Source organism: Vigna unguiculata, chromosome 6 (assembly GCF_037176805.1).
Source record: "Vigna unguiculata cultivar grain cowpea cultivar isolate G323 ecotype 2 chromosome 6, ASM3717680v1, whole genome shotgun sequence".
Lineage (NCBI taxonomy): Eukaryota > Viridiplantae > Streptophyta > Magnoliopsida > Fabales > Fabaceae > Vigna > Vigna unguiculata.
The window spans coordinates 10144185-10169663 of NC_140797.1; the positions used below are offsets into that span (position 1 = coordinate 10144185).

Consider the following 25479-nt stretch of genomic DNA (forward strand, 5'->3'; position numbering starts at 1 on the left):
TTGTTATGAAATAATAAATTATAAAAAGGAATTTATATCAAATTCACCGAAAACATCCTCAGCATAACATAAAATAAAACAGTCGCATTTGTTTCTCGTCTATTTCGCCCTTTGTTTCCTTGGAAGCAGTTAAACGAACATTGCGTAAAGGCTCACATAAAATAAGTAATTACTTGATTTTGACAAACCAACAAACACAGGCAACACTCGCTTAAAGTAGTATATCTTGAACTTCCATCCAAACAATACGCCCCCTTTCAACACATCAAGAACATGAGAAACACTGAACTCCAAACTACGGAACAAGTAAAAATAAAAGAACTGGAAAATCCGATTAAGGATACATAGATATACCATAGTATTCATACAGACCAAGATGGATATGCATTCAACAATCCACCAATTTATTTTGAAGTTCGAATCAACATTCGACTTAGAAAAAAGAGAAAGTGAACCATTATACCACTCGTCATACTCAACACATAATAAGAACCTTAACGAAGACGCGACAACTAAACACATGCGCTCAACAAGTGAGCCCCATAATGTCAATATACCATTATCCAACTTTGACACCCACTTCTTATCTACCAACCTTCCCAACTATATAAAATCTGAAGCACTGCGGCAGAAAAAAGGGCTAGCACTATGGACCACTTGCAACCAAATGTCGGTAACAACGATTTTTTACAGGTGCAACATTATATGACGTTTCCACTATAAAAGTGAACAAACCATTGCAACACCACCAATCCCAGAAGATATAAGCTCCAAGACAACTGAGTAGTCTTTTATTTATCACCACCTATCCAACCCAACCAACCAGACAAGGCATTTACTCTGAACGAACTTTGAACGGTAAAGATGCATGTTTATCTTCCTTCGTCCGGGACCGAAGAGCTCATCATAATCTGTAATGATTAGTCAAAAATGTTAAACAATTCAATACAAGGGCGAGCAGTATAGGTTCCCTTGAGACCTCCGTAGCATTCTTGGAAACAAATAATAAGACCAAATTTGAGTGAAAGAGTAGGATGGTGCGATTTGCAATATTTGTCCTCCTCTAAAGTTGTATGAAGTTGTAAATATCAACAAATTGAAGAATTTGGCACTCACCTTTTGTAGTAGCAAGTGCCTGCAACAAGCCAAGGCCAAAGAAACTCCAACAACATTCAATGACGAAGCAGCAAAGTTGGAGTTTGATTGAGTAGCAAAAGGATGCAGCACATTCGCAATATGCCTTCAAGAACCTCAAATACATAAATACATTAGCAACAAAGAAATGAACATGACAAAACAAACAATAAGCAAACAGATGCATACCATCTATACTCTGATACTGACATCACACAAAGTAACGACCTGTCCAGATTGACTGTCCTTGAAATTGCTCAGGCAGAGGAGAAAACTGCTGATTTCCTGCTGTGAGCTGCTGTGGCTGCAGCTGCTGATCATGATGTGATTTTAAAAGATCATAGTTTTGATAATCTTGCCAACCATTTTGTTTCTCTGCATGAAGAGGCAGAGAATGAACTTGTTTGCCAGGAAAAGGAAAGCTGACATTAGGACTGAAGCCATTATTATTGACTAGCAGAGAATTTGACTGAGAGTAGTTGAGAGGACCATTGGATCCTAATCCTTTGGTTGATGAACGAAAATGATATCCGTCCAACCAACTGTAATCATCCATCATTGGATTCCCACTAATCGAATCTGAAACAGGGGATTCAAGGCCTTGTTTAGGAGGAACGTGACTGAAACCGGGAGGAGGTCCAAGGTGCCTAGTTGGTCGACTGACTGGGGCTTTTCTAGAACCAACTGGCAAAGCTGACGCTTTCACAGCTAAGTTATCAGTAAGAACTCCAGAAGATGCAATAGCATCAACTTTTGATGGTACTACATCCAAGGCTTTTGAGATACCATAAAACACGCCACTGGTATCAGCAGCACCTATAGATTGTTGGTTAGGAATAGGAAGTGAAACATGGTTGGAGAAGCCAATAGCTTCTTGTACACCAGGTTTCATAGCATGCCCATTCTCAAATAACCCAAGACCTTTAAAATTATTAGCGAGAGAAATTTCCTCCTCTAACCACCTAGATGTCTGCAGCTGAACTGGTTGCATGTGTTGAGGCACCATACCACTACCAGGAACAGATAAAGTTTGATGACCAAGATTCATTAGAGGGTTAGGAGTAGAATTAACATGAAACTTTAAATCCCCTCCAGATGCTTTTAGAGCAGGTTCCAATCCCACATTGGGTGCCCATGATGAAGCAACCACATCAGCTCGTGTCTCAGACACTATAGGCTTAAAAACAATAACCTCATCATCCTCATCTCCTTCCATTTGCTGGTGCTGGTTTGACTGAACAATTTCCATCTCTGATTTGACAGCAGGTTTCTCTTGCACTAACTCTGTTGCATTCCGCATCTCTGAGTAGGTGGGTAGAACAAAATCATCTGCAGTTTGAGGCTCAACACCAATTACAAATTTCTTTGCCTTTGAATCAAAATATATCATATTTTTATCAACCTTAACAACATTAGCTAAAGCCTTCCCTGCAGATAAAATCCTTTTGACTCGAGCTTTTCTTTCCTTGTCACCATCACTTCCAATAGAATGCTTCCTTGAAAAATCCAAGATGGTATGTGCAGGAAGAAGTGGAACAAATCCCCTTAGCTCAAAGTCCTCCCACAAAGCATGTCGGTTTTCAGTTTCCCCTTCCTCATACCTGCTCATGTTATTAAAGCAAGTCTCCTCTTCATCATCAATAGACATAGGCCCAACGGAAAGCAGCTTATTCAAGAAGGATACACATCGATTCCAAAACTCTGATCTCAAATTTGCCTGATTTTCGTCCACATCATTGCCAGCAGCAAGATCTGGATAACAAGCTAACCACTCAACAAAAACCAAAATGCCTGGTAAAAGATAACTAGAAGAAGGATCACGCAGCTGTGTGCATCTCTCTATTATGTAACCCATCAATTCAAAAGCAGCAGCAAATGCATTCTGAAGCAGAACAGCACGCTGTACAATTTCTGCATAAGTTTGACCTTCAGATTCCTTGTTCACATTATAAACTGTAAATACTAGAATGCAGACAATTCTGACAATGCCAAGTGCATTTTCGGGAGCATCTGTCCCAAAATTGAGCTCTTCATCTTGCCCAGAAGACAGAAGCTCACGAAGGTCAGTGACTACAGCAGCAAGAACTTCAGCAAAAGTCTCAAGGCTATATTGAGAAACAAGAAGTACAGGTCAGAGAAACATATGAATCAACAGTGAAAATACACAAGAAAGAAAAGGTTAAGAAAATACACCTAGTGCGTGTAAACAAGATCCCATTTAGACGGACAAAGCGAGTGCAGAAGTATATATAAGTTTCCTGTATACTGGATGCGCCTATTTTAGGACTGGCATCAACACCAGCACCCCTTGTTGCAAGTTTTGCTTCCCCTTTTCCTCTTCCTTTACCTGTTACCCGCCCAGAAGATTCCTTAACTGCATGAGCTTTAGCATCACCAGAAAGCTGAGAGTAACTTTGACGATTCTATCATGAATTATAACAACAGCTAGTTAGAATAACTGTCATGTAATGCACCAAAAGGATCACAGACAATAAAAATCAGCACATCCATTCACATATATAACAATAAACAGAATCACGTTCAAGGACTTGTTATTTAAACCCAAAGTGGTCCAGGCCGCAGCATGTTTCTTTAAAGAATTTTATAACACCAAATTCATACAATTATCTGCTTAAAATACATGCACGAACTTCCCATAAGATGAGTACTTATAACATGACTCCACCAACATGTAACCACTCTTAATATATAATATGATTCTTTAATGCACTTAATTTACAGCGTTGAACACTAAGAGTAAGAATGTGCGACTCTCATCCTCATAATAATACTTTAGTCTGCAAGCAATAATCATGATAGGATGTGATATCAAGAAGATGAAAGGCTGAATAGCAGCAAGCCAAAACAAAGAATAAAACACAAAGTCCTTAAACAATGACAAGAGCAAACACACGGAAGCATGGCCACATTACCTTGTCAAATGCAACTATCAAGTTTTCTCTTGCAGTTGTGAAGGGACTATCTACAGCCAGACTACGAAAATACCGATATATGGTCACCAGCATATCCCCAGAATATGAAGCCAACAAAGCAAGCTGGAAAACACAGACTCGTTAAAATGGAATATAAAAACAGTAAACATAAGTAAAAAAAAAACTACAAAGCAACAATTAAAAATCACAATGGATGCATGACTGCCAAACACCTGGTGATGGGGGTTCCCACTAGAAGGCCAAAGAGATGCAGCTTGCAAGTAGTAACTAGAAGCTGCTGTGTACTCCCGATTTTTTGAATCACCTTCACCATACATTCCTTTATAACGAGCAAGATCACCCAAGTATATCAGACAACGATGACAAGCTACTAAACCTTTCTTCATCTCAGTAGATTTCTTTCCATCTTTCTCCATGACAATCCGATTCTCTGAATCCTCAAAGTAACCAAGAGGAAGACCATACTTAGCCCTGATCTTTGTAATAAGGTCATGGTAAAATCCAGTTGCTTCTGAAAGGAAAGTCTTAAATTGTAGCCTTATTTTAGTTATCCTGTCCGGTCGTGCAGGGCCTTTCACTCCCTGAGATGAGTTTGCATTTGTAGAAGAAAGAGAAGCAGCACTGAAGTATGCTCTAAACTCCTCAATCCGCTTATAATGCAACTGCCAGAGTGCATATTCAATATTGTGCTGCTCAGAGAAAGCATGATCCTCGAGAATTATTGCTTCATAATTCTCACGCATCTGTTGCCAAGCATTGGGATCTGATGGAACCCGCGCCTGAGCTGACCTCCGACGCTTATTCTCCAATTCAAGGTTCTGTGTAACAAATAATAATCGTAATATTACAAAACACACCTCTAGTATTCATTTAACCAAAACTCAAGGTTCTAGGTAACAAGTAATAGTAGACCTCTGCTATCTATCTCACCAAAAAGATCTCAAGTAAATCGATGTTAAAAACAAGAAAACCATGGAAAACAACAGCAAGTTAAAAATTGTGTTATTTCTTTCATAGTCACTCATTTTCATGTTCATAAAGTCAGCCAAAGAACATAAGAATTCTTAATTAAAATATTTATTTATTTAAGTCTAACAGTGAGGAGCTTGACATCGAAAAACAAATTCCCAGAGTTGCAGTTCAATTCAATGGTTGGTTCCAAAATGTAGACATTTCTTACTTAATGCCATTTTATTTTACAATGGCCTTTTTCCATGGCCAATCTTATCTTGAAAAAGATATTTACCAAGTCAGTAAGTAAGCCAACTTCATAAACTCTAAATCTTAAAATCATTACAAAATATACGAGACAAGGATTAACATTCAACAATTTTGCAAACATTGAAGCTTCAAAATTGAAAATAAACCACAATACCAAGTGCTAATCGATAAAGTTAACCAGATTATACAAAAATCACAGCAATAAACTATTGAAGCAATTTCAATCATTGTATTTGTTCATCAATTTTTACTCAAAGAGAATTGCCAAAAACAAAGGGAAAAGAAGGTAATACCTTTTCATAGAGGCGTTGTGCACGCTCCCTTGATGAAGGAGCAGACATTTTATCCATTTCTATTAACATCATCCATCAATTATTTCTTGACTAAACAGATTGAAATCACATCAATCCTGCAAAAATAAATTCTACAATTATAAATTGCTCACTTCAATGATTCATAGAATAGTTAACAAGTGAACTGATCACAAACTACTGTCGCTTCCATTCAAATTAATATCATTATATTCATACACTTTTACACAAAAACTGAAAACTGAATTACACACCAATAGAACTTTAAAAATGAAGTTTGAATTGAACAAACCACAGACCATATTAAACGAGATACAGCATAAAGTTATAATAGATATAATAGAAACATGCTTCAAACTGAAGCCTCCCAAAGTCAAACTCAAAATAAAATCCCAAAAAAAACAAAAAGACTTAGACTTCAGAACAAATATTATATCTGATAAAAACAAGTAAAACAAAAACTTAGGGTATCAAAAACTGAACCCACACAAATAAGCAACACCCATCATAAATCGCAAGCAATCATACAAATCTGTAAAAACCCGATAAAAATAGCAAAAAATTCAAAAGGATAAAAAAAGAATAACCATAACAACAACAAAACCATATTCGAAAAAGCCTCAGCATCATTCAGACCCCAAAAGCAATTCATGTAACTCAATTTCACAACCTCCAATCACAAGGTTCTTGCAAATTCGAATGACAAAAACTCCGTTTTGTTTCGGGGGTTAATTTAATAAAATCGGGAGAAAAAAAAAAGTAAAAATCCAAGGCAATACCAGATCTGCAAATCCATCAGGGAGACATCGTACTACAATCAATCAAATCCATGATTTCATAGCAGAAGATAAGTGAAACAACAATCGAAGCTTCCAGGACAAAAAAAATAATCAATTAAACAAAATAAATACATCAATCAACAAAAATAAGAAGAGATGATAAAACCTACCCGTGTAGGAAGGATCAATCAGGAGCACGGGGTTGAAATCGAGAGAGGAATGAAGAAGGTCTTCGTTAGGGTTTGGTTTGAGGAAGAAATAGAGAGAGAGTTTGTTGGGGGTCCAAAAAGAGATTGAGATGAGAAAATTCAATTCAACGTGTTTGTTTCTCTCTTTCTTTCTCTCCCTCTATCTCTTAAGGTTGTGGTGATTTTTTTTTTTTTTTTTGTCTTGCGGGCGGCGATGCCAACGACGGCGTTTAAATGAACCCCTTTCCCATTCCGCTACTTTCAATTGTTGACCTCTCTTCCATCTACTCTTTCTTTTCTTAGTTGTTTGGGTGTATTGATGTATTTAAAGAATTTTTTATTTTCATGTATGTTTATATGTTGTGAATCTTCTATCTATTAAATAATAAGTAAATAAAATCTGTTAATATTGCGATGTTTAAGATTAAATGCGAAATAAGTTTATACTTTTTTATCTAATTAATATTTTATAAAAAAATAATTTTTACTCTTTATTTTGTGTTTATATTTCAACTGCTATATCAATATCGTTTTCATAATTTCCCATATTCTCTTAGGTATGTTAGTATTTTACAACAAAACTTCCTTTTAAGATTTATTATATTTTTAAATGAGAAGTAAAACTTCTATTATAAAATGCATGAGTTCACTCTTATTTTATAATAATAAAAAAAATATTGTTGTTAATATTGTTAAAAAATAAATATATTATTAAATTTATAAAAAAAATTCATAAAACTTAATTATAAAATAAATAAGTTTTACAATTTAAGTATGGTTTTTTTATTAAAAATAGATTAGTTAGATTAGAAAAGTTAAAAAACTTAAAATGTAAAATAATATAATAATTTATATTAATAAAAATAAAATTAATAGTAAAGTATGTCCACTTAGAGAAATTATCAGTCTGTTACAAAAGATCCTTAATCAACTTAAACATAATTTATTTTATTAATTGACCACCTATAAAAAATCATATTATATGTATTTAACTCTTTTTTTTAGTTTATGTAAACGATTTTTTGCGACTTTATCCTTTAATGTTTTTTTTATACACGTATGCTTACTTTTTAAATTAAATAATGCAATTTAAAAATATATATAATTTTAAAAGAATTATTTAAAAATTAAAAACAAAATATATGTGTTAATTATTTTAAGTGGGAACGCTAATTAGTTATAATTATAATTAAGGAGAGTAATCATATGTGTTTTATTAAATAAAATATATATTTTAATTTTTAAAAGATGAAACTGTTTCATAAAAAATTACATAGTTATGTGTCCTTATTAAAGGATAAAATTATTAAACAAAAAAATCATACCAGAGGATTTTAAAAAATACATTCAACTTTATTTTTTATTAATTTTAGACTCCCACAAAACACTATCCACTATAAATAATAATAGTTATCTTGATTGAAAACTATAAATAACCATATTATGTAATTGTAATATGGAATGTGACTAATCATTATTTGGACAATAAGAAGGAAGCATAGAAACGGGATTATTTTTAAATAAAAAAAAAATAGATTCAGAATAAATTATTTGTATGGCACAAGTGAGTGTATGGACTTAGGTGAAACATAAATTACTAAATGTAATATTTTCACATAGTATAGTGACGGGTACCAATACTCAATTAAATGCTTAAAGTCATTTTGATTCTATCGAGAAATTACTATTCAAGGACAAACATACACTCGGTTTGAAAGTAGGAAAATGAAAGCTTATTTTGTACGAAATGAGTGTAGGGGAGGGTTGAGGAAGATATGTTCTGTTTTTGCAGGAGATAAGATTTGCAGTGGAGCACAAATGTTCTATCTGAAATAGACAATAGGACAATATAATTCTTCTACTGCAGGAATGAAACTCAGAGACAGAAAGCATATGTAGGAATGAGGGACAATGTTGCAACATGTTAAACAAGGGTAGACATCCACTAGGAAAATGTCATTATGTACATTATGTCAAGATAACATCATATTGGGAGCATAATTTGATGTGACTATGTAATCTTTAGATTAATATGAAGTGACAATGTCTAAAAAATTATTCTATTACTAAATTTGTCTATCATTATATAACATTTGTGCAATTATAGATTGTTGTAATATTAGACTAATATATTAGTCTCTTCCATAACACTTTGTTAGCATAGTTACCTCTAAAATGTGTAAACCTTATGTAAAGGTACCTTGTAACCTTTTTTGTAGAAAGATTATAATACTCTTGGTACTCTATTTTATTTAATTTGTTCATTTTTTTCTCATAAAAAAATGTAATTGTAATGTAATTAATAAACACAAGTATGCACCTTATAAGTTTTTTTCACTAGTATATTATAAGTTATAATTAAAAAACAAATTATATATTATAATTTACATAGTTAATAAATTAAAACATAAAACAAACTTTTGGTGGCATTTAAACAACAAATAAGAATATAATTAATAATACAAAAAGACTATAAATTGTTATAAAACAATAAATGGTTGATATGGACGATAAAGAGAATCATCAATTCATAACATTATAGCGAATAAAATCATGGATTAAATTTTACTTAAACTAAATTCACCAAAATTAAAATCTTGATTTACTTTTTATGTTTGTTTGTATTTAAAAATTAAATAAATTGTTTTTTATTGAAATCAATCTAGTTATATTAGTTAAAATTCAAGATAGAAATAATTATAAATTAAAATATTTACAATTTGAGAAATATTTAAAATGGGATAAACGAAATCAATGTCACATATTTAGTAAATCAATTACAAATAGTTAAGAAACATAACTCTAAAGACCTAGAGAATAGTATTTTAGAAATGACAGTGGTTTAAAGTGGTGCTGGAAAGTGGCGCCCGACACCTAGCCCCTGGAACCCACTGACTTCTAGTGCCTAGCGGTCTAAAAGTGGCGCCTGCCGACACTAAGGCAAGGGGCCTAGCGCCCAATGACATTGTGATGGTGCCTAGTAGTGTATCAAAAACAACAATTTGGGGGAAATTGATCTTGTGTACTTGATTAATTAGGCACATTTCCCTTTATTGTTTTTTATTTCAAATGGTTTTAGAGAGTTCAGAAGTGATACCCAATCACTCAAAACACAAATCCAAACCTTTCCCTAAATCAAGACCAAACATAAATCAAATATCAAACAATTCAACATACAACTCATCAATTCAACAAACCACATCAAACAGTACAATATACAACTCATCATTCAACAAACCACCTCACAATTAACTATTAAGATGATCAATTCAACAGAAAATTATCTTTCCATACCCAAACAACTCCACATACCCAAACAACTCTAAGAACACCAAACACTTGGAACTCCACAGGATTCTCCATCTACACATAGAAACATCACAAGAATGATCAAGACATACAATTATGATCACTTATCAGCAAAGACTCATATAGAAGATGAAAACCTCACATGCAACAGAAACAAAAGAAGACCAATAAAAATGGATCAAACTTAACTTATGCGAACGAAGAAATCAATCGGTCCAAATTGAAAAGATCGCTACGAGGATCACCCCTACGGTTTTAAATCTTCAATAAGACGAACAACGGAGGAGAACCCTTGGAGAGAAGTTAGGGAACACTAGAAAAATGGTTCCTAAAGAGGTAATGTGTTTTAAAATAATGAATCTCATTTTTAACAATTTTATTTGTACTAAAACCTTTTAATATTAAGGTTAAATTCTATCTTTGGTCCCTATTTTCGTAGCAAAATATCGATTTGGTCTCTCTATTTTTTTTTATCTCAATTTGGTCCCTATTTTGGAAAGTTTGATGTAATCTAGTCCTTTCCGTTAGTGGTGCAGTAACAACGTTAAAGGAGGTGCCACGTGTCAGTTCTTGGATTTTTTATTTTTTTTTTAAATTAAAAATTTGTCACATGTCAAGCTGACGTCGTGCCACGTGTCACTATTATGCTAGGTGTCATTTTCTCATTCTCAATTTGGTATTTGTATTTTAATTTTTGTCTCAATTTAGTTTCAATTTTGTAAAAATTGTGCAATTTTGTCCCTCTCTAAATTGAAACAAAAATTATTTTTTATATAAATGTTATACAAATATTTTTATTAACGAATTTAGCAACCATTATAATTTTTTATTCATTATAGTGACTATTTTAGTAACCAATAATTTTTTTATTTTGTAAATTTGTATCTAAATTGGTCACTATAGTGACTAACAACTTTTAAAATTGGTTGTTAATAAGGCATTTTCTTGTAATGTAAGAAATCATACAAGCCATAAAGAATCATACATAATTAATTGGAAATATATCCAAGAAACTTAAGAGGAATGATATGTAGGATGTTTCATTGTTGAAGTCTTTTGACATTAGTACACAATCTATAAAAGAGGCCTTAAAAATTTGTATTTGTTAGTTTTGAAATGGTGATTTAAGTGAGGAAGGGGGGGGGGGGGGGGTTGAATTGGCTATTTAAAACTTTTTCGAAAGCTTAAACTCTTTTCAATTGAATCAACTAGACTGGAAAGTTAGGAGGTAACAATAGCAGACAAGTACACTTTCAATTAGTCAAAAAATAAAACAACAAACTAATTTGTCCTTGAGCTATGAAACAGTCGATTAAAAAGACAAATCAATCGGCTAAAATACTGGGAATTTATACAGAATATAAAATTCGTGGATTTAACTCAAATAACAATATTTTACATACAAAACTTGTTCCAATCAATATTTCTAACTATTATATGGCCTTAGATTACACCAGAAAGCATTAAAACACAACAAAGAATGGATTACTTGATTTTCTTGAGATTATAAGTGATTCAAAGAGAGTGAGATGAGGGAAAAAGAATTGCACAATTGTTTTTATACTAGTTCACTCAATCACAAAGCTACATCTAGTTTACCAAGACAACCTGAGCCTAATTTTCACTATATTCAAAAGTTTTACAAATTAAACACCAAGATTAGACTTTTGAACAAAGAACCACATAAGATTTTTGACTCACACAAAAATCTAGACAACTACCCTGCAAGAATCACACTTACAGACTTAAAATCACATTAGGCAATAACCAGAGGCACAAGAACATTTAAACCTGATGGTGGCTCTCCCTAGCCAACCATACATGTGTTCTTCAAGCTACTCACAAGCCAAAATGCCTCCAAAATCAACCAAGATCTTTAAACTTCACATTGCAACTGTGTATTGCAAAGAGAGAGAGTTTTCCAATGACAACTTCAAAAACTCAGAAACTTAATTCTGCTCTCGAAAACACAACATATATAGTCTGGTTTAAGTGAAATTAGTTAATTGAATTTTCTGTACAGTCAGTTGATTTCACTTGATTTAAGTGAAATCAATCGATTGAAAAGTAATTCAACTGACTGAATACATTCATACCAGAAACTATATACTGCAAGCCTTTTAACCTGTTAAAACCTATTTTAACAAATTAAAAGAGACATACCAAGACTAACAAGACATCTAACCTATATCATATAGCCTACCAACATGATATAACACTAAAACATTTCATTTAACATATTATTTCCAGATTTAACATACTAAAAACTTAATCTTTAAGTGGATCCTCATCAATCTTCATCAACCACATGTGATCTTCGTGCAATTGACTTTATCAATTCTTTGCTTCAAGCTTGCTTGTGCTAACAATATTTTCAATTTTTCAAAAAGTAGGTTGGATCAAAGCTAATGCAAATGGGGCATCATGTGGCTCTCTAAGATTCACAACTTGTGTAGGTTTGTTTAAAGGAAGTAAGGGGAATACATTGGAAGTTTTATGTATTTTTGGGAGTACAAAATTCTTTGTATGTAGAAATGATGGGAGTTGTATTGGCTATTGTACATGCACGAATGGTTAGTTATATAATATATGTATTTGGTTGAAGAGTGATTCAATGTTGTCATGCCAAACATTTTCTCCTATACAAGTTGTTTCTTGGGCTCTCAAAGGTAGATGAAGAAGGTGTTTGGAATTTTGTAAACAAATTCATTTTAAGTGTTTTTCATATTTAAAGAGAAGGTAACCATTGTGCGAATAAGTTGACATTTGTGGTTATAGCACGTAAATTGCAATGTAAATGGTATGACTCGATGTCATCTAAGATATGACTTAATTTTTTTTCACAATAGATATCAACTTCTATGTTTAGGGTTGTTTAGCTCTTTTGTATTTTTGTTTATCATGGGTTTAATTTGGTTTGGTCCCATGTTTTTTGTTTTGTTTGTTATTTTCTTCTTTTTTAATAATATCTTTCATGTAAAATAATTGATGTGCGTGAACTTAAAGTAAGATGTCAATGAATAATATATATATATATATATATATATATATATATATATATAATATTACTATACGAAATGAACATAAATATTGCGAGAGTACACAAAAATCTTTTTATGTGTGATGTTTGGGATACATATGTGTTAATTTAAAAATATTAATTTAAGCCTCAACGATTTAACTGATATAAATGTGTACGAAGAAATATAATAACTTTATATTGACAATATTTTTGTTCCTGCAGAGAACAAATAAGATCAGTTAGGCACAAGTATCACCTTACCCATATCTGCTATCTCCCCGGTTGGCTTCATCCCCTTTGGCATATATCGGCTTGGACCCGGGAGGGGTTACCTGCAGGGACTCCGAAGCTTAAGTCAGCCAAAGCTCTCAAAAAGTCAAATCAGGTGATTAATGGAGTAATGAATGCATACCTTTAATTCGTGGGGTCCATGTATATTTATAGATTAATAATTATGTCTGACCATTCCATGGGTCGGGCCCTGGCTTGGGCCATAGGTGGGGATGGGCCTTAGCCCAGGCCCTTAGTCTGATTATTATGGGCTTACTGAATTTTAGGAGTGCTTTGATTTCATCAAGTGTACCATGTAACATCCCTAAGGAATATTACTGATATAAATAAATAAAATCTGAAATACAATAAAGTCCGCATCTAAAATATAAGAAAACAATGACCTCTGGAAAAGACCCAAATACCCTAACTTAAACAAGTGACACCTGTCCAATTTCTAGGTTTTTTGGTAACTTTCTCTTCTGGATATTACCTAAATACCCATTTCTAAGTTTTTGACACGTGTCATTTTCTTTGGTTTTTTCGTCCTTGAAGGTTTAATTGTTGGGCTTCAACACGCGACCCAAAAGTAAATCTTTTCAACTTCTTTCCAGAAGATTCAACACCATTCACACACTCATCTACCACTCTGCCACACTGCTTCTCTCTGTTCTCTTTCCTCTACTCTTTCTTCCTCACACTCTCAACTTCTCTTTGAAGCTTCTTCTTCCTTTCCACTGCCAAGTTAAGTGTTTGATTCTCTAACTATTACCAACGTAACCCAACACAAATGTGTATGAAGGTATTTTTTTTGTTGTTTCGATTTCATTTTATAAACATTTCTTTTGGTTTTCAAGGTGTTTTGAAACGTATTTTTGGCTATCAAAAGGTAATAACTTTCGATTTTTTTTTGTTCTTTTTTCATATGCATTGTTATCCATGTTGTTGTTTGAAGGTGTTTTTTGTTGTTTTAGTTTCGTTTTGGTAAGCGTTTTTTGGTTTTTCAGGTGTTGTAGACCTATTATTAGGTGAAGAAAAGGTAATAACTTTCGAGTGTTTTTTAGTTTCTTCTTCATCTTGCATATGTATTGTTGCATGTATTGTTGTTTGAATGTATTTTTTGTGCGTTTCTATTTCGTTTTGATAAACCTTTTTTTTTGTTTTTCAAGTTCTCAACTTTTCTCCAGAAGCTTCAACCTCATTCACACACTCACCTACCACTCTGCCACACTTTTTTTCTTCGTTCTCTTTGCTCACACTCTCAACTTCTCTTTAAAGCTTCTTCTTCCTTTTCACCGCCAAGCTAAGTGTTTGCTTCTCTAACTATTACCAACGTAACCCAACACAAATGTGTATGAAGGTATTTTTGTTGTTGTTTCGATTTCATCTTATAAACATTTTTTTGGTTTTCCAGGTGTTTCGAAACCTATTTTTGGCTAATCAAAAGGTAATAACTTTCGATCTTTTTTTTGTGTTCTTCTTTTTTCATATGCGTTGTTACCCGTGTTGTTGTTTAAAGGTGTTTTTTGTTGTTTCAATTTCATTTTCATAAACCTTTTTTGGTTTTTCAGGAGTTTCGTAGACCTATTATTAGGTGAAGAAAAGGTAATAACTTTCGAGTGTTTTTTAGTTTCTTCTTCATCTTCCATATGTATTCATGTATGTGTTGTTGTTTGAATGTATTTTTTGTGTGTTTCTACTTCGTTTTCATAATTTTTTGTTTTGTTTTTCAGGTTCTCAACTTTTCTCCAGAAGCTTCAGCACCACTCACACACTCACCTACCACTCTGCTACACTTCTTTTCTCCGTTCTCTCTCCTATACTCTTTCTTCCTCACACTCTCAACTTCTCTTTGAAGCTTCTTCTTTTCCTCTGTTCTTTCAGGTTTTCTTCTTTTATTAAAAAGAAGATCGAAGATTTTTGAAGATCCAAAACGAAGTTCTCAAGCAGAAGGATGAAAAATCAATATGAAGAAGTTTTATTTTTATTATTTTTCCATTTTTTGAGTTTGATTTTAATTATTTTTGTTTTGTGAGCCAACCCATCCTCTTGGTGGTGTTCCAATGGTGTTCCTCACATGTGGGTTTACGAGGTTAAACTAAGATCTGTTGTTGGATTTGTACGTTATTCATGGAAGTTTTTTTATATGAATTTTGTGAATATATAATTTGGTTGGTTTATGTGATGATGTTATTGTTCAATAAATATTATACTTACGATGCAGATGAGGTTCTAAAGAAAGTTCTGGAAAATGAATACTTTTGATTTTTTAAAATGATGAATGACTTGCTTAGTTAAGTTTCTAACATTAGATGGTAAAGTTTCTTCAGTGAAACCTCTGTAACTAGATGGTAAAATTTCTTCAATGAAACCTCTGGATGTTTCAGTCTCTTCAAATTAGTAGCATGAGAAACATAAATTACTATTCAAGACTATTTAATAGCATGTGAAACTGAAATTATTATTCAATACCTTTTAATAGTATGGGAAACATAAATTACTATTTAAGACCATTTAATGCAATAACTTACTCTGTCAATCAATCCTACGTTCAATGAAAACATGCACAACTTCCTATGAAAATTTTAATTTATCACTGGATTGGAAATCTAAGTTTATCATTGTTCAAGAAACCCTACACAACTTCCAATGAAAATTTTTTAAATATATTTGCATAACGTCTAAATAATGAATACGAAATCTGAATAAACGTTTGTATAAATTTTTGTAATTATTATTTGTATTGCTCCAGATAATCATCATTGCACCACTGATCTAGATAATTGAACTGCTCCATTAATTTGAACTACTCGGAATAAACGTTTATTCAGATAAAAAAATTTGGTTTTTCAGGTTTGGACAGCTCTGGAAAAACCATTATTAGTATTATCACTATTACCTCTGGAAAAACCATTATTAGTATTTTCATTGTTAACTGATTTCATTAATTAAATTAATTAAATGAAAAAAATAAGTATTGAATGAAATTAACATAATTTTTAAGAATGATAAGATTTGGTTGGAGATCTTTTCGTATTCCTATAGTCAATAAGTCCATTTTCGCTTCTCAAGATTTTCTTTCAACGAAATCATTATATTTCAACTTCCCAAACCAGTATCTATTTATATTTATACTCTAGAAACTTCTTTGAACTGCTGCACATTTCCAACACAAAATCATCATTACATTTTTTGCATTCCCAAATCACCGTTTTTCAAAGATTGCAATTGATTGCAATTGTTGATATGACTGTTGCGCTTCTCCATAATTAATATTAAATACAAATTTATTATCATGTATACTGTTAGCATCAACTTTTCACTTGAATCTTAGGTGGTTTATTTGTTTGATCTATGTTTAATTTTCTTTTTATTTATTTTATTATTGTTAATTGTTAATGTATATTCTAATTTCCAAAATTAGAAAAAAAAAATAATATTAATTTTTTAATTCAAAAATAAAAGAAAATTATTTACTTGAACCAAAACAAATGTACAAGTTCATAATTATTCTGTCAAATTTTTTTAACACAAAAATAAATGATTTTTTAATACATATCACTAATAAATTATACATCAAATTTGTAATTTAACACAAAAATGTACATACGCATGAATAATTAGTGATTGTAGTGTCAATTTTGCACTAATAAACTAGGAAACCAAATTCTCATATTAGAATGGAATTGAATGTTAGAGCTTTACAGTATTGTGAACTATTGTTCTAAAAATTGAATTATAACAATATAACATACGTGTGTTTCATTTCATCTTAATATAACATACATGTGTTTCTATTTAAAAAATTTAACATCAATTTCATGTTATATTTATTTTATACGGGACCAAATTACATAATACACCTACATTTTACTTTAACAACGACCGATACATATCCATTTCATTTTAATGTAATATATATGTGTTTCTATTTAAAAATTTTAACATCAATTTCATGTTATATTTATTTTATACGGGACCAAATTACATAATACACCTACATTTTACTTTAACAACGACCGGTGCATATCCATTTCATTTTAATGTAATATATATGTGTTTCTATTTAAAAATTTTAACATCCATTTCATGTTGTATTTATTTTGTACGAGACCCTATTACACAATATGCCTACATTTTACTCTAATAACGACCCGTCCATACGCATTTTAATATAATATACATTGTGTTTTTATCTAAAAATTTTAACATCAATTTCATGTTGTATTTATTTTGTACGGGACCATATTACATAATATGCATACATCTTACTTAAATAATGACCCAAACATATACATTTCATTTTAATATATATATATATATATATATATATATATATATATATATATGTTTTATCTACGAGTGTTTTGATTTAAAAATTTTAAAATCAATTTCATGTGGACAATACTTTTGTACGGGACCAAAATTCAAAATATACCTACATTTCATTTATTTAATAATTCAAAAAAAGAAATATGTTCAAAAACATCAAATAATTAACTCAGAGTCGATGTTTACATTGATAACAATATGTTGTATTTTTTTAATTTTAACCTTGAATTCATATTAAATTTTTAATAAAATTACATTTCACAATATATTTGCACTTCATTCATATTTACATTACATGCTACTTTTTATAACAATAAAATATAGTAATATAAATAAATAATTCATTCAAAAATAACAAAAACAATATTAATTTTTTTAATCTAAATTATTAATAAAATGACCCAGGCATATTGAAAAGACACCTGAATCTATTATTACTATACCTTGTCAACAAAATTACAATCTTCAGATTTATTTTTAAATGTAATTATTTTAATATCTAAAACATATTTACATGTTCATATAAATTATGCTAATAATAATAATAATTTAATTTAATTTTTCATTAATATAATGTATATAACATTTAAACAAAATGCTTACAACAACAATAACACAAAAACAAAAAGAAACCTGTGCGTACGCGGGTCTCATACTAGTTTAATATAAACTATTTCCCAAAACACGGAAAATTTAAAACTTTAACATATATAAAGTCATAAAAATCAGGAGTCCATAATTTCATAAAACTGAATTAAAACCAATGGCTCCCGCCAAGTTTACATGATATTTTCAAAGTTAAAATGATAACACCTAAAATATATGTATATACAAAACATCCCCTGCTAGCCTCGCTCCGAGTCTAAGCACCTCCTGGCCCACCTGTCACATCATCTACTCCCGGATAACTTGTTATCCGATCATCGCCACACACACACACAAAAAGGGTGAGCTATGCACAAATATATATATATATATATATATATATATATATATATATATATATATATATATAAACCAACATGAATATAAATATGTTCCCCAACCCAAAATAATCATAACCAATGCAATCACCATGGACTCCCCGAAATTTGATAGCTGCTAGGTTTTCTTTACCCCTTCACATTCATACCATAACTAATAGTTAGCAAAAATAAAGCTTATTTTTTACCCACTAAGGTTTAAACCTGTGACCTTCCACTCATAAGACCATAGTACAACCACTATACCAAATCCCATTTAGTGATACCCTCCAACCAAAAGTAGTTTACATCATCAATCACATACTCATACATATTATTAAAATCAATAATAAAATAACAACACATAATTGGCATACACAAGACTCAAACTCAAGTCCTCTCATACAAACCAAGTACTCTCAACCATTTAAGCTAGTACTTTTCCACATCACACCAACCCACAATTAATGTCATAAAGGCTCTTTTTACTCACATTTATTAATTAATTAATTATTTAATTAATTAATTTCACGGGTCTTACATACCAGGGTGGTCGGCATAGGCCGATTACCTCTTTGGCGGCTTGTGCCGCTATTGCTAATATGTGGTCTTAGGCTGGTATTTAGTGTCTTAGGTTACCTGTTTAGGCCGGTTAGGATTAGGTCAGCCTAGGTCGGTTACCTGAATAACTTCGCGTGTAAATATGATGAACGTTTATTATTATTATTTAGTCGAATTGACTAGGTGTGGTACAGTTTTGAATGTTATTTAAAGTATAAACATTTATATACTACAACATTTTTATATAAGTAATTGCAGTATGTATCTAATATATTATTAGATTATTTAACAGCATTATTGACATCTTAGATCATCAAGTAGTGTACAGAAAATTTTTGGTAACTCAAAAAAGAAATATTAACTCTATGCAGCCACTTTTGCGGGTGCAATATTACTTCCTTAATAGCTTGTTATTGCGAAACAATATGAACCATCCCTTTACATTAATAAATCCATGACTTTAGGAACATTCAAATATCGCAACAGGGGAGGGATGGGTAATACTTACTAGTTATATGTCTCATTTTAAAGAATCTATTTTATTATGTATTTTCTCGGATTTTTTATACTCAGTACCAGTAGATATTATTTTAATTTAAATATTTTTTTCATTTAAAAAAAAAGCTTAGATAAAAAAATAATATTAAAATATAATTTAAATAAAATTACATAATAAATATTAATATAAATAAATTTAATATTTTCAGCAACAAATTTAAATAAATTGTATCACAAAATACAAATTTTTAAAATATGTATTTTTAAAACAACTTAAATTTTGTCTGAACAATAAAGTGTAAATATGTAAAATTAAATTTTAAATAACTCTTTAATAATTAATCTTTTTCTAGCCAATAAATTTATTATATCACTTATTTTTATTTTAAATATCTAAATAAAATTTTACTAATAATAACTAACCGTAATATTTATTTACGAATTGAATATTATAATATTTATATTTGTAAATAATTAAAATATTCATATTTATTATCTTCAAGTATTTAACAATGTTTATTTAAGGATAATGATATTCCAACAAAATTTTTTGACAAGGTTTTGACACAGCTTACGTGGCAGTAGTTTTTTTTAATTTTTAATAACTGAAAATCTTTGTTCGCACGTGCAGCTGAGAGGGAAAGAAAAATGAGATTAAATGTCCTTTAGAGAGAGAAAGAGAAGAGAAAAAAGGGGGGAGGCCGGAGTTAGAAAGTGAAGAGAGAGAAGGTGGAAATACCAACTTGCGGCCAGAGTTAGAAAGTGAAGAGATAAAAGGGGGAAAGTGAGGCTCGGGTGGTTTCGAACTGAGAAAGTCAAGATAGAGAAGGGGGAAAGTGAGATTCCGGCAACCATTTGGGTTGGTGGTGGTGGTGGGTCGTTATCAGGCAATGCGAGAGTGAGAAGAAAGTGGTCGACGACAAGGAATTCGTCAGCCCAAGCGTACAATCGATCCTTTGGCGGAGCCCATTTAATTTGTTTAAGCCAAAGGTAACGTTTTTCGGTCGTATTACGCAGAGGATGTGTATGTGGTTGTTTGGTGTTCTTTTCAAAGATAAACTGCATTCAAAAGCGGGAAGTTATGCGTACGTAAGTGGGGAGTAGAGTTTAACTTTTGCAACACTGCTACAATATGGAAGAAAAACTATTCTTAAGTAGCCTCTTCAAACCGTTGACCATGTAGTTGATAAATCACGACGTCTAATTGCCCAATTTAAATTGAATGATCGGAATTAGGTGGATTTAATATGGCCACACAACTGCATAAACAGCTGAGGCCGATGTGGGGAGTAAGGAAGGAGTACGTGGGGAGTTGAAGCAAAGTTTTCTCAACAAAGGTGCAGGACATAGAAAAAAACCTAAGTAAAATGTCGTCAAGCGTTATTCCTATTTCATTCGTAAACAAATAAATTCCTTGGCGTGACTCAAGCGTTAGTCATTTTCAAATAATTTAATTTAATGTGACTGGACCCTCACAGAACCCCAAAGATATACTGCATTCAAAAGCGGGGAGTTATGCGTACGTAAGTGGGGAGTAGAGTTTAACTTTTGCAACACTGCTACAATATGGAAGAAAAACTATTCTTAAGTAGCCTCTTCAAACCGTTGACCATGTAGTTGATAAATCACGACGTCTAATTGCCCAATTTAAATTGAATGATCGGAATTAGGTGGATTTAATATGGCCACACAACTGCATAAACAGCTGAGGCCGATGTGGGGAGTAAGGAAGGAGTACGTGGGGAGTTGAAGCAAAGTTTTCTCAACAAAGGTGCAGGACATAGAAAAAAACCTAAGTAAAATGTCGTCAAGCGTTATTCCTATTTCATTCGTAAACAAATAAATTCCTTGGCGTGACTCAAGCGTTAGTCATTTTCAAATAATTTAATTTAATGTGACTGGACCCTCACAGAACCCCAAAGATATACTGCATTCAAAAGCGGGGAGTTATGCGTACGTAAGTGGGGAGTAGAGTTTAACTTTTGCAACAGTGCTACAATATGGAAGAAAAACTATTTTTAAGTAGCCTCTTGGAACCCTTGACCATGTAGTTGATAAATCACAACGTCTAATTGCCCAATTTAAATTGAATGATCGGAATTAGGTGGATTTAATATGGCCACACAACTGCATAAACAGCTGAGGCCGATGTGGGGAGTAAGGAAGAAGTACGTGGGGAGTTGAAGCAAAGTTTTCTCAACAAAGGTGCAGGACATAGAAAAAAACCTAAGTAAAGTAAAATGCCAACCATTATTACTATTTCTTTTCTTAACACATAGATTCCTTGATGTGACTCAAGCGTTAGTCATTTTCAAATAATTTAATTTAATGTGACTGGACCCTCACAGAACCCCAAAGATATACTGCATTCAAAAGTGGGGAGTTATGCGTACGTAAGTGGGGAGTAGAGTTTAACTTTTGCAACACTGCTACAATATGGAAGAAAAACTATTCTTAAGTAGCCTCTTCGAACCGTTGACCATGTAGTTGATAAATCACGACGTCTAATTGCCCAATTTAAATTGAATGATCGGAATTAGGTGGATTTAATATGGCCAAACAACTGCATAAACAGTTGAGGCCGATGTGGGGAGTAAGGAAGTAGTACGTGGGGAGTTGAAGCAAAGTTTTCTCAACAAAGGTGCAGGACATAGAAAAAAACCTAAGTAAAATGTCGTCAAACCTTATTCCTATTTCATTCGTTTACAAATAAATTCCTTGGCGTGACTCAAGCGTTAGCCATTTTCAAATAATTTTATTTAAATACCTCATTCATATTTCATGCTTTAAGAAAATAAATATTTGTCATCATCGAACTAAAAAGGGGAGTTACTCACCCGTATGTGGGGAGTACAGTTCGACTATTTCAATAGTGCTTCCACGTTGAATCAAAACTATTCTTTAATCGCCTGAGTCGACCAATGGCTATCATGTAAGTGAACAATGAAGTCAATCACCAAGTCCAGTACAGTAATTAACATTGCATTCGTTTAATTTTGTGCATTGTCAACTACATAAACCGCTAAAAGATATTTCACGCATATATGGGAACTTATGCATACATATGTGGGGAGTAATGGCAAACTTTTTTAACAAAACTACAGAAAACGTTAACACAATTACTAAAATGTGTAAACACATGATTTGTGTTTCATTTTTCCCAACAAATTTTCCCGTGTATTATCCATTCCAAATGAAGTAATTTGTTTGGATGTAGACTTAGTACAGGCAACATTTAAACCTCTGATGGTAAGTGGGGAGTTAGGTGTAACTACTTGTGGAGTGGAGTTGAAATTAATCAGTATTGTACAATGAATTAAAAGTTGTTAAATACGTCTACAATATTGAATTCTGTCACACATATGCTGCATACATTAACTGGGGACTAAACTAGTACTGTGGGGGATTAGTGCTACCTTTTCCTATTTGCACTGCAATAACTAAAAAACATTTCAACCTGCTGTTGTAACCTGACATACAATTGCCAAAGGGTCGATTGTACGCTTGGGCTGACGAATTCCTTGTCGTCGACCACTTCTTCTCACTCTCGCATTGCCTGATAACGACCCACCACCACCACCAACCCAAATGGTTGCCGGAATCTCACTTTCCCCCTTCTCTGTCTTGACTTTCTCAGTTCGAAACCACCTAGGCCTCACTTTCCCCCTTTTATCTCTTCACTTTCTAACTCCGGCCGCAAGTTGGTATTTCCACTTTCTCTCTCTTCACTTCTCACTGCGGAACGGACCTCCCCCCTTTTTTCTCTTCTCTTTCTCTCTCTAAAGGACATTTAATCTCATTTTTCTTTCCCTCTCAACTGCACGTGCGAACAAAGATTTTCAGTTATTAAAAATTAAAAAAACTGCTGCCACGTAAACTGTGTCAAAACCTTGTCAAAAAATTTTGTTGGAATATCATTATCCTTTATTTAATATTCATTATAAGTTGCATGCACCGATCTATAACATACAATTTTTTTTTATCATTTTCATAAGAAGTTTATCATCGTTCTATCCGAAACGTGATGTTTTTATTTTTTATTTTTTTGTTATATTTCAAAACAAGATTTCTAATAAAATAATCATGTTATTAAACAAATTTTCAATTTTCTTAAAAAATAGTAAAAATTGTATTTTAAAACACTAGGTTATTTCTTTTCAAAAAAGTTAAGAAACAAGTTTTATTAAAATAAAAACATACTTAATTGCACATGGTCCCACATTCCAAAGTTGCCAACTAAACCATAATAACAAGAGAAGAAAAAATAAAAGTTATCGAAAAATATTTTATCTTTTGTATTATCTTTCTATCCAAATTTCCTTCCTCAAACATGCACCACAAATGAGTAGAGAACTCTCAAAAAAAAGAAAAAATGCAACCATACCCACCAATTGAGTTCTAACCTCCAAATAGCTTCTAAGTTGAAGGGAAAAGGGTCTCAGGAAAAGTTTTCAACCAGCAGAAGAATTTCTGGTGGTGAGTTCAATTTAGTATGCAACTCTTGAAATATCCACTTCAGTTCATAATCAATTTTGAAAAAGCCATTCATTGGTGTGCATTTTGCAGTTTCAAATTTGGAGGACTATACATGGCTTTCTCCTTTTCTTCTTGTGCAATCACAAAGCCATTTTTTGGGGTCCAAGAGAGAAGCTTGAATTGTGAAGTTCTGAAGAAAAATGGTGTTTCTGCTTTGATAAAGTGTTCATCAAAAGAGTCTTCAGAGTTGCCAGAAAAAGGGTCCAAGTTGGAAATAGGTTCTCCCATTATTTTCATTGAAGCTCCCAAGATGATTAAAACTGCAGCTACCATGCCCTGTCTCAGGGTTAACACTGGTCAAGTTAAAGCCGGTGATGTTGGAAGGTATTTCACCTCATCATCAACAAATTCAATTTGAAATTACAAAATTTAGTGAATACAACTTTTAATTGTTTTTAATAGACAATGTTAGTGTTAGCATTTGGTAGAAACGGAGTTGAACTCACAACTTCTTCCAACTATTTGTATGATTGCTATGAAATTTTTTGGTTGATTTCACTTCCAACTAAGGAAAAATGATATCACCAAAGCTTAGATTTTCCAACAAGTTTGTTCATAAACATTGCTTTAGAAATAAAATTTTGCTTTATGTAAATCTAAGCCATTGAGGTGGGAAGGTTGATTAAATGTACTATTTGTTTGATCATGGTATATAAATTTGTGAGCAGCAAATGCTTATAATAAGAAACTGGGTTTTTACTTGGTGCAGGATTGTTTCAAGAAAACCCAAAGATGTTTGGGCTGTGAGGCTCAGAATTGGAACTTATCTCATAGATGGGAAATATTTCAGGCCCTTGGATCTGGCTGAGTCAAACTGAACAGAACTGATAAAATAGATATTGGAGACAATATTTTGTATATTTTTGCTGCATTGTGTAAATTAGTTGAGTAAACTATATGAAATTAAGGTAATTTATCTTTAAAATAAATATACAAAAACATCCCAACCTCCTGATTTTTAATCATTATATTATTTTAATAGGACAGTTTATATTTAACTTAATTTAAAATAAAGTTTGCACTCAGTTTATGTTTTGTTTTTATTATATTCATAGTTGATGTAAAATTATATAAAAAAAACATGATATTTTAAATTGTACACTTTCTTAAATTGAAAAAATTTCAAACATGAAATCAAATTCTTGTGAACGATTTTTAATAGAAGTGCAATAGCTGATGACACAACATTCATAATAGATTTAATTAAGATAGACCATGCGTTGCATTTACACATCTTAATAATTTGGTTTATGTATAAACTTACTTAATAAGAATCCATTCATGTGTAACCATATTACTTAAAGATAATTATTATGAATTTTACAATATTTAATCATATACAAAATTATAATAAGGGGATAATATGATTTTTTTTAATTATTAATGTACAATGAATGATAAT

General features: G+C 31.9%; 2 protein-coding genes across 3 annotated transcripts; one reads left to right on the top strand and one right to left on the bottom strand.

The window, feature by feature from the left end:
• Nucleotides 1-313: 313 nt before the first annotated feature.
• Nucleotides 314-6888, bottom strand: SMG7 (Telomerase activating protein Est1). 2 transcript variants are annotated; one of them, XM_028077276.2, is made up of 8 exons: nt 6570-6888; nt 5603-5718; nt 4301-4906; nt 4068-4190; nt 3328-3557; nt 1324-3239; nt 1117-1250; nt 314-911 (listed from the first exon to the last, which is right to left on the bottom strand). In XM_028077276.2, exons 2-6 carry the CDS (start codon nt 5672-5674, stop codon nt 1346-1348), a joined length of 2925 nt encoding a protein of 974 aa, XP_027933077.2. In that variant the 5' UTR covers nt 5675-5718; nt 6570-6888; the 3' UTR covers nt 314-911; nt 1117-1250; nt 1324-1345. The 2 variants fall into 2 exon arrangements, with proteins under 2 accessions (XP_027933077.2, XP_027933076.2); XM_028077275.2 differs by having other exon boundaries at nt 1117-1240; nt 6570-6887.
• Nucleotides 6889-23831: 16943 nt separating this feature from the next.
• On the top strand, nt 23832-25039 carry CRR42 (DUF3148 family protein). Its single transcript, XM_028077632.2, has 3 exons — nt 23832-24017; nt 24108-24401; nt 24787-25039. The coding sequence occupies exons 2-3, from the start codon at nt 24130-24132 to the stop codon at nt 24893-24895; spliced, it is 381 nt and encodes a 126-aa protein (XP_027933433.1). The 5' UTR covers nt 23832-24017; nt 24108-24129; the 3' UTR covers nt 24896-25039.
• The last annotated feature ends 440 nt before the right edge of the window (nt 25040-25479 follow it).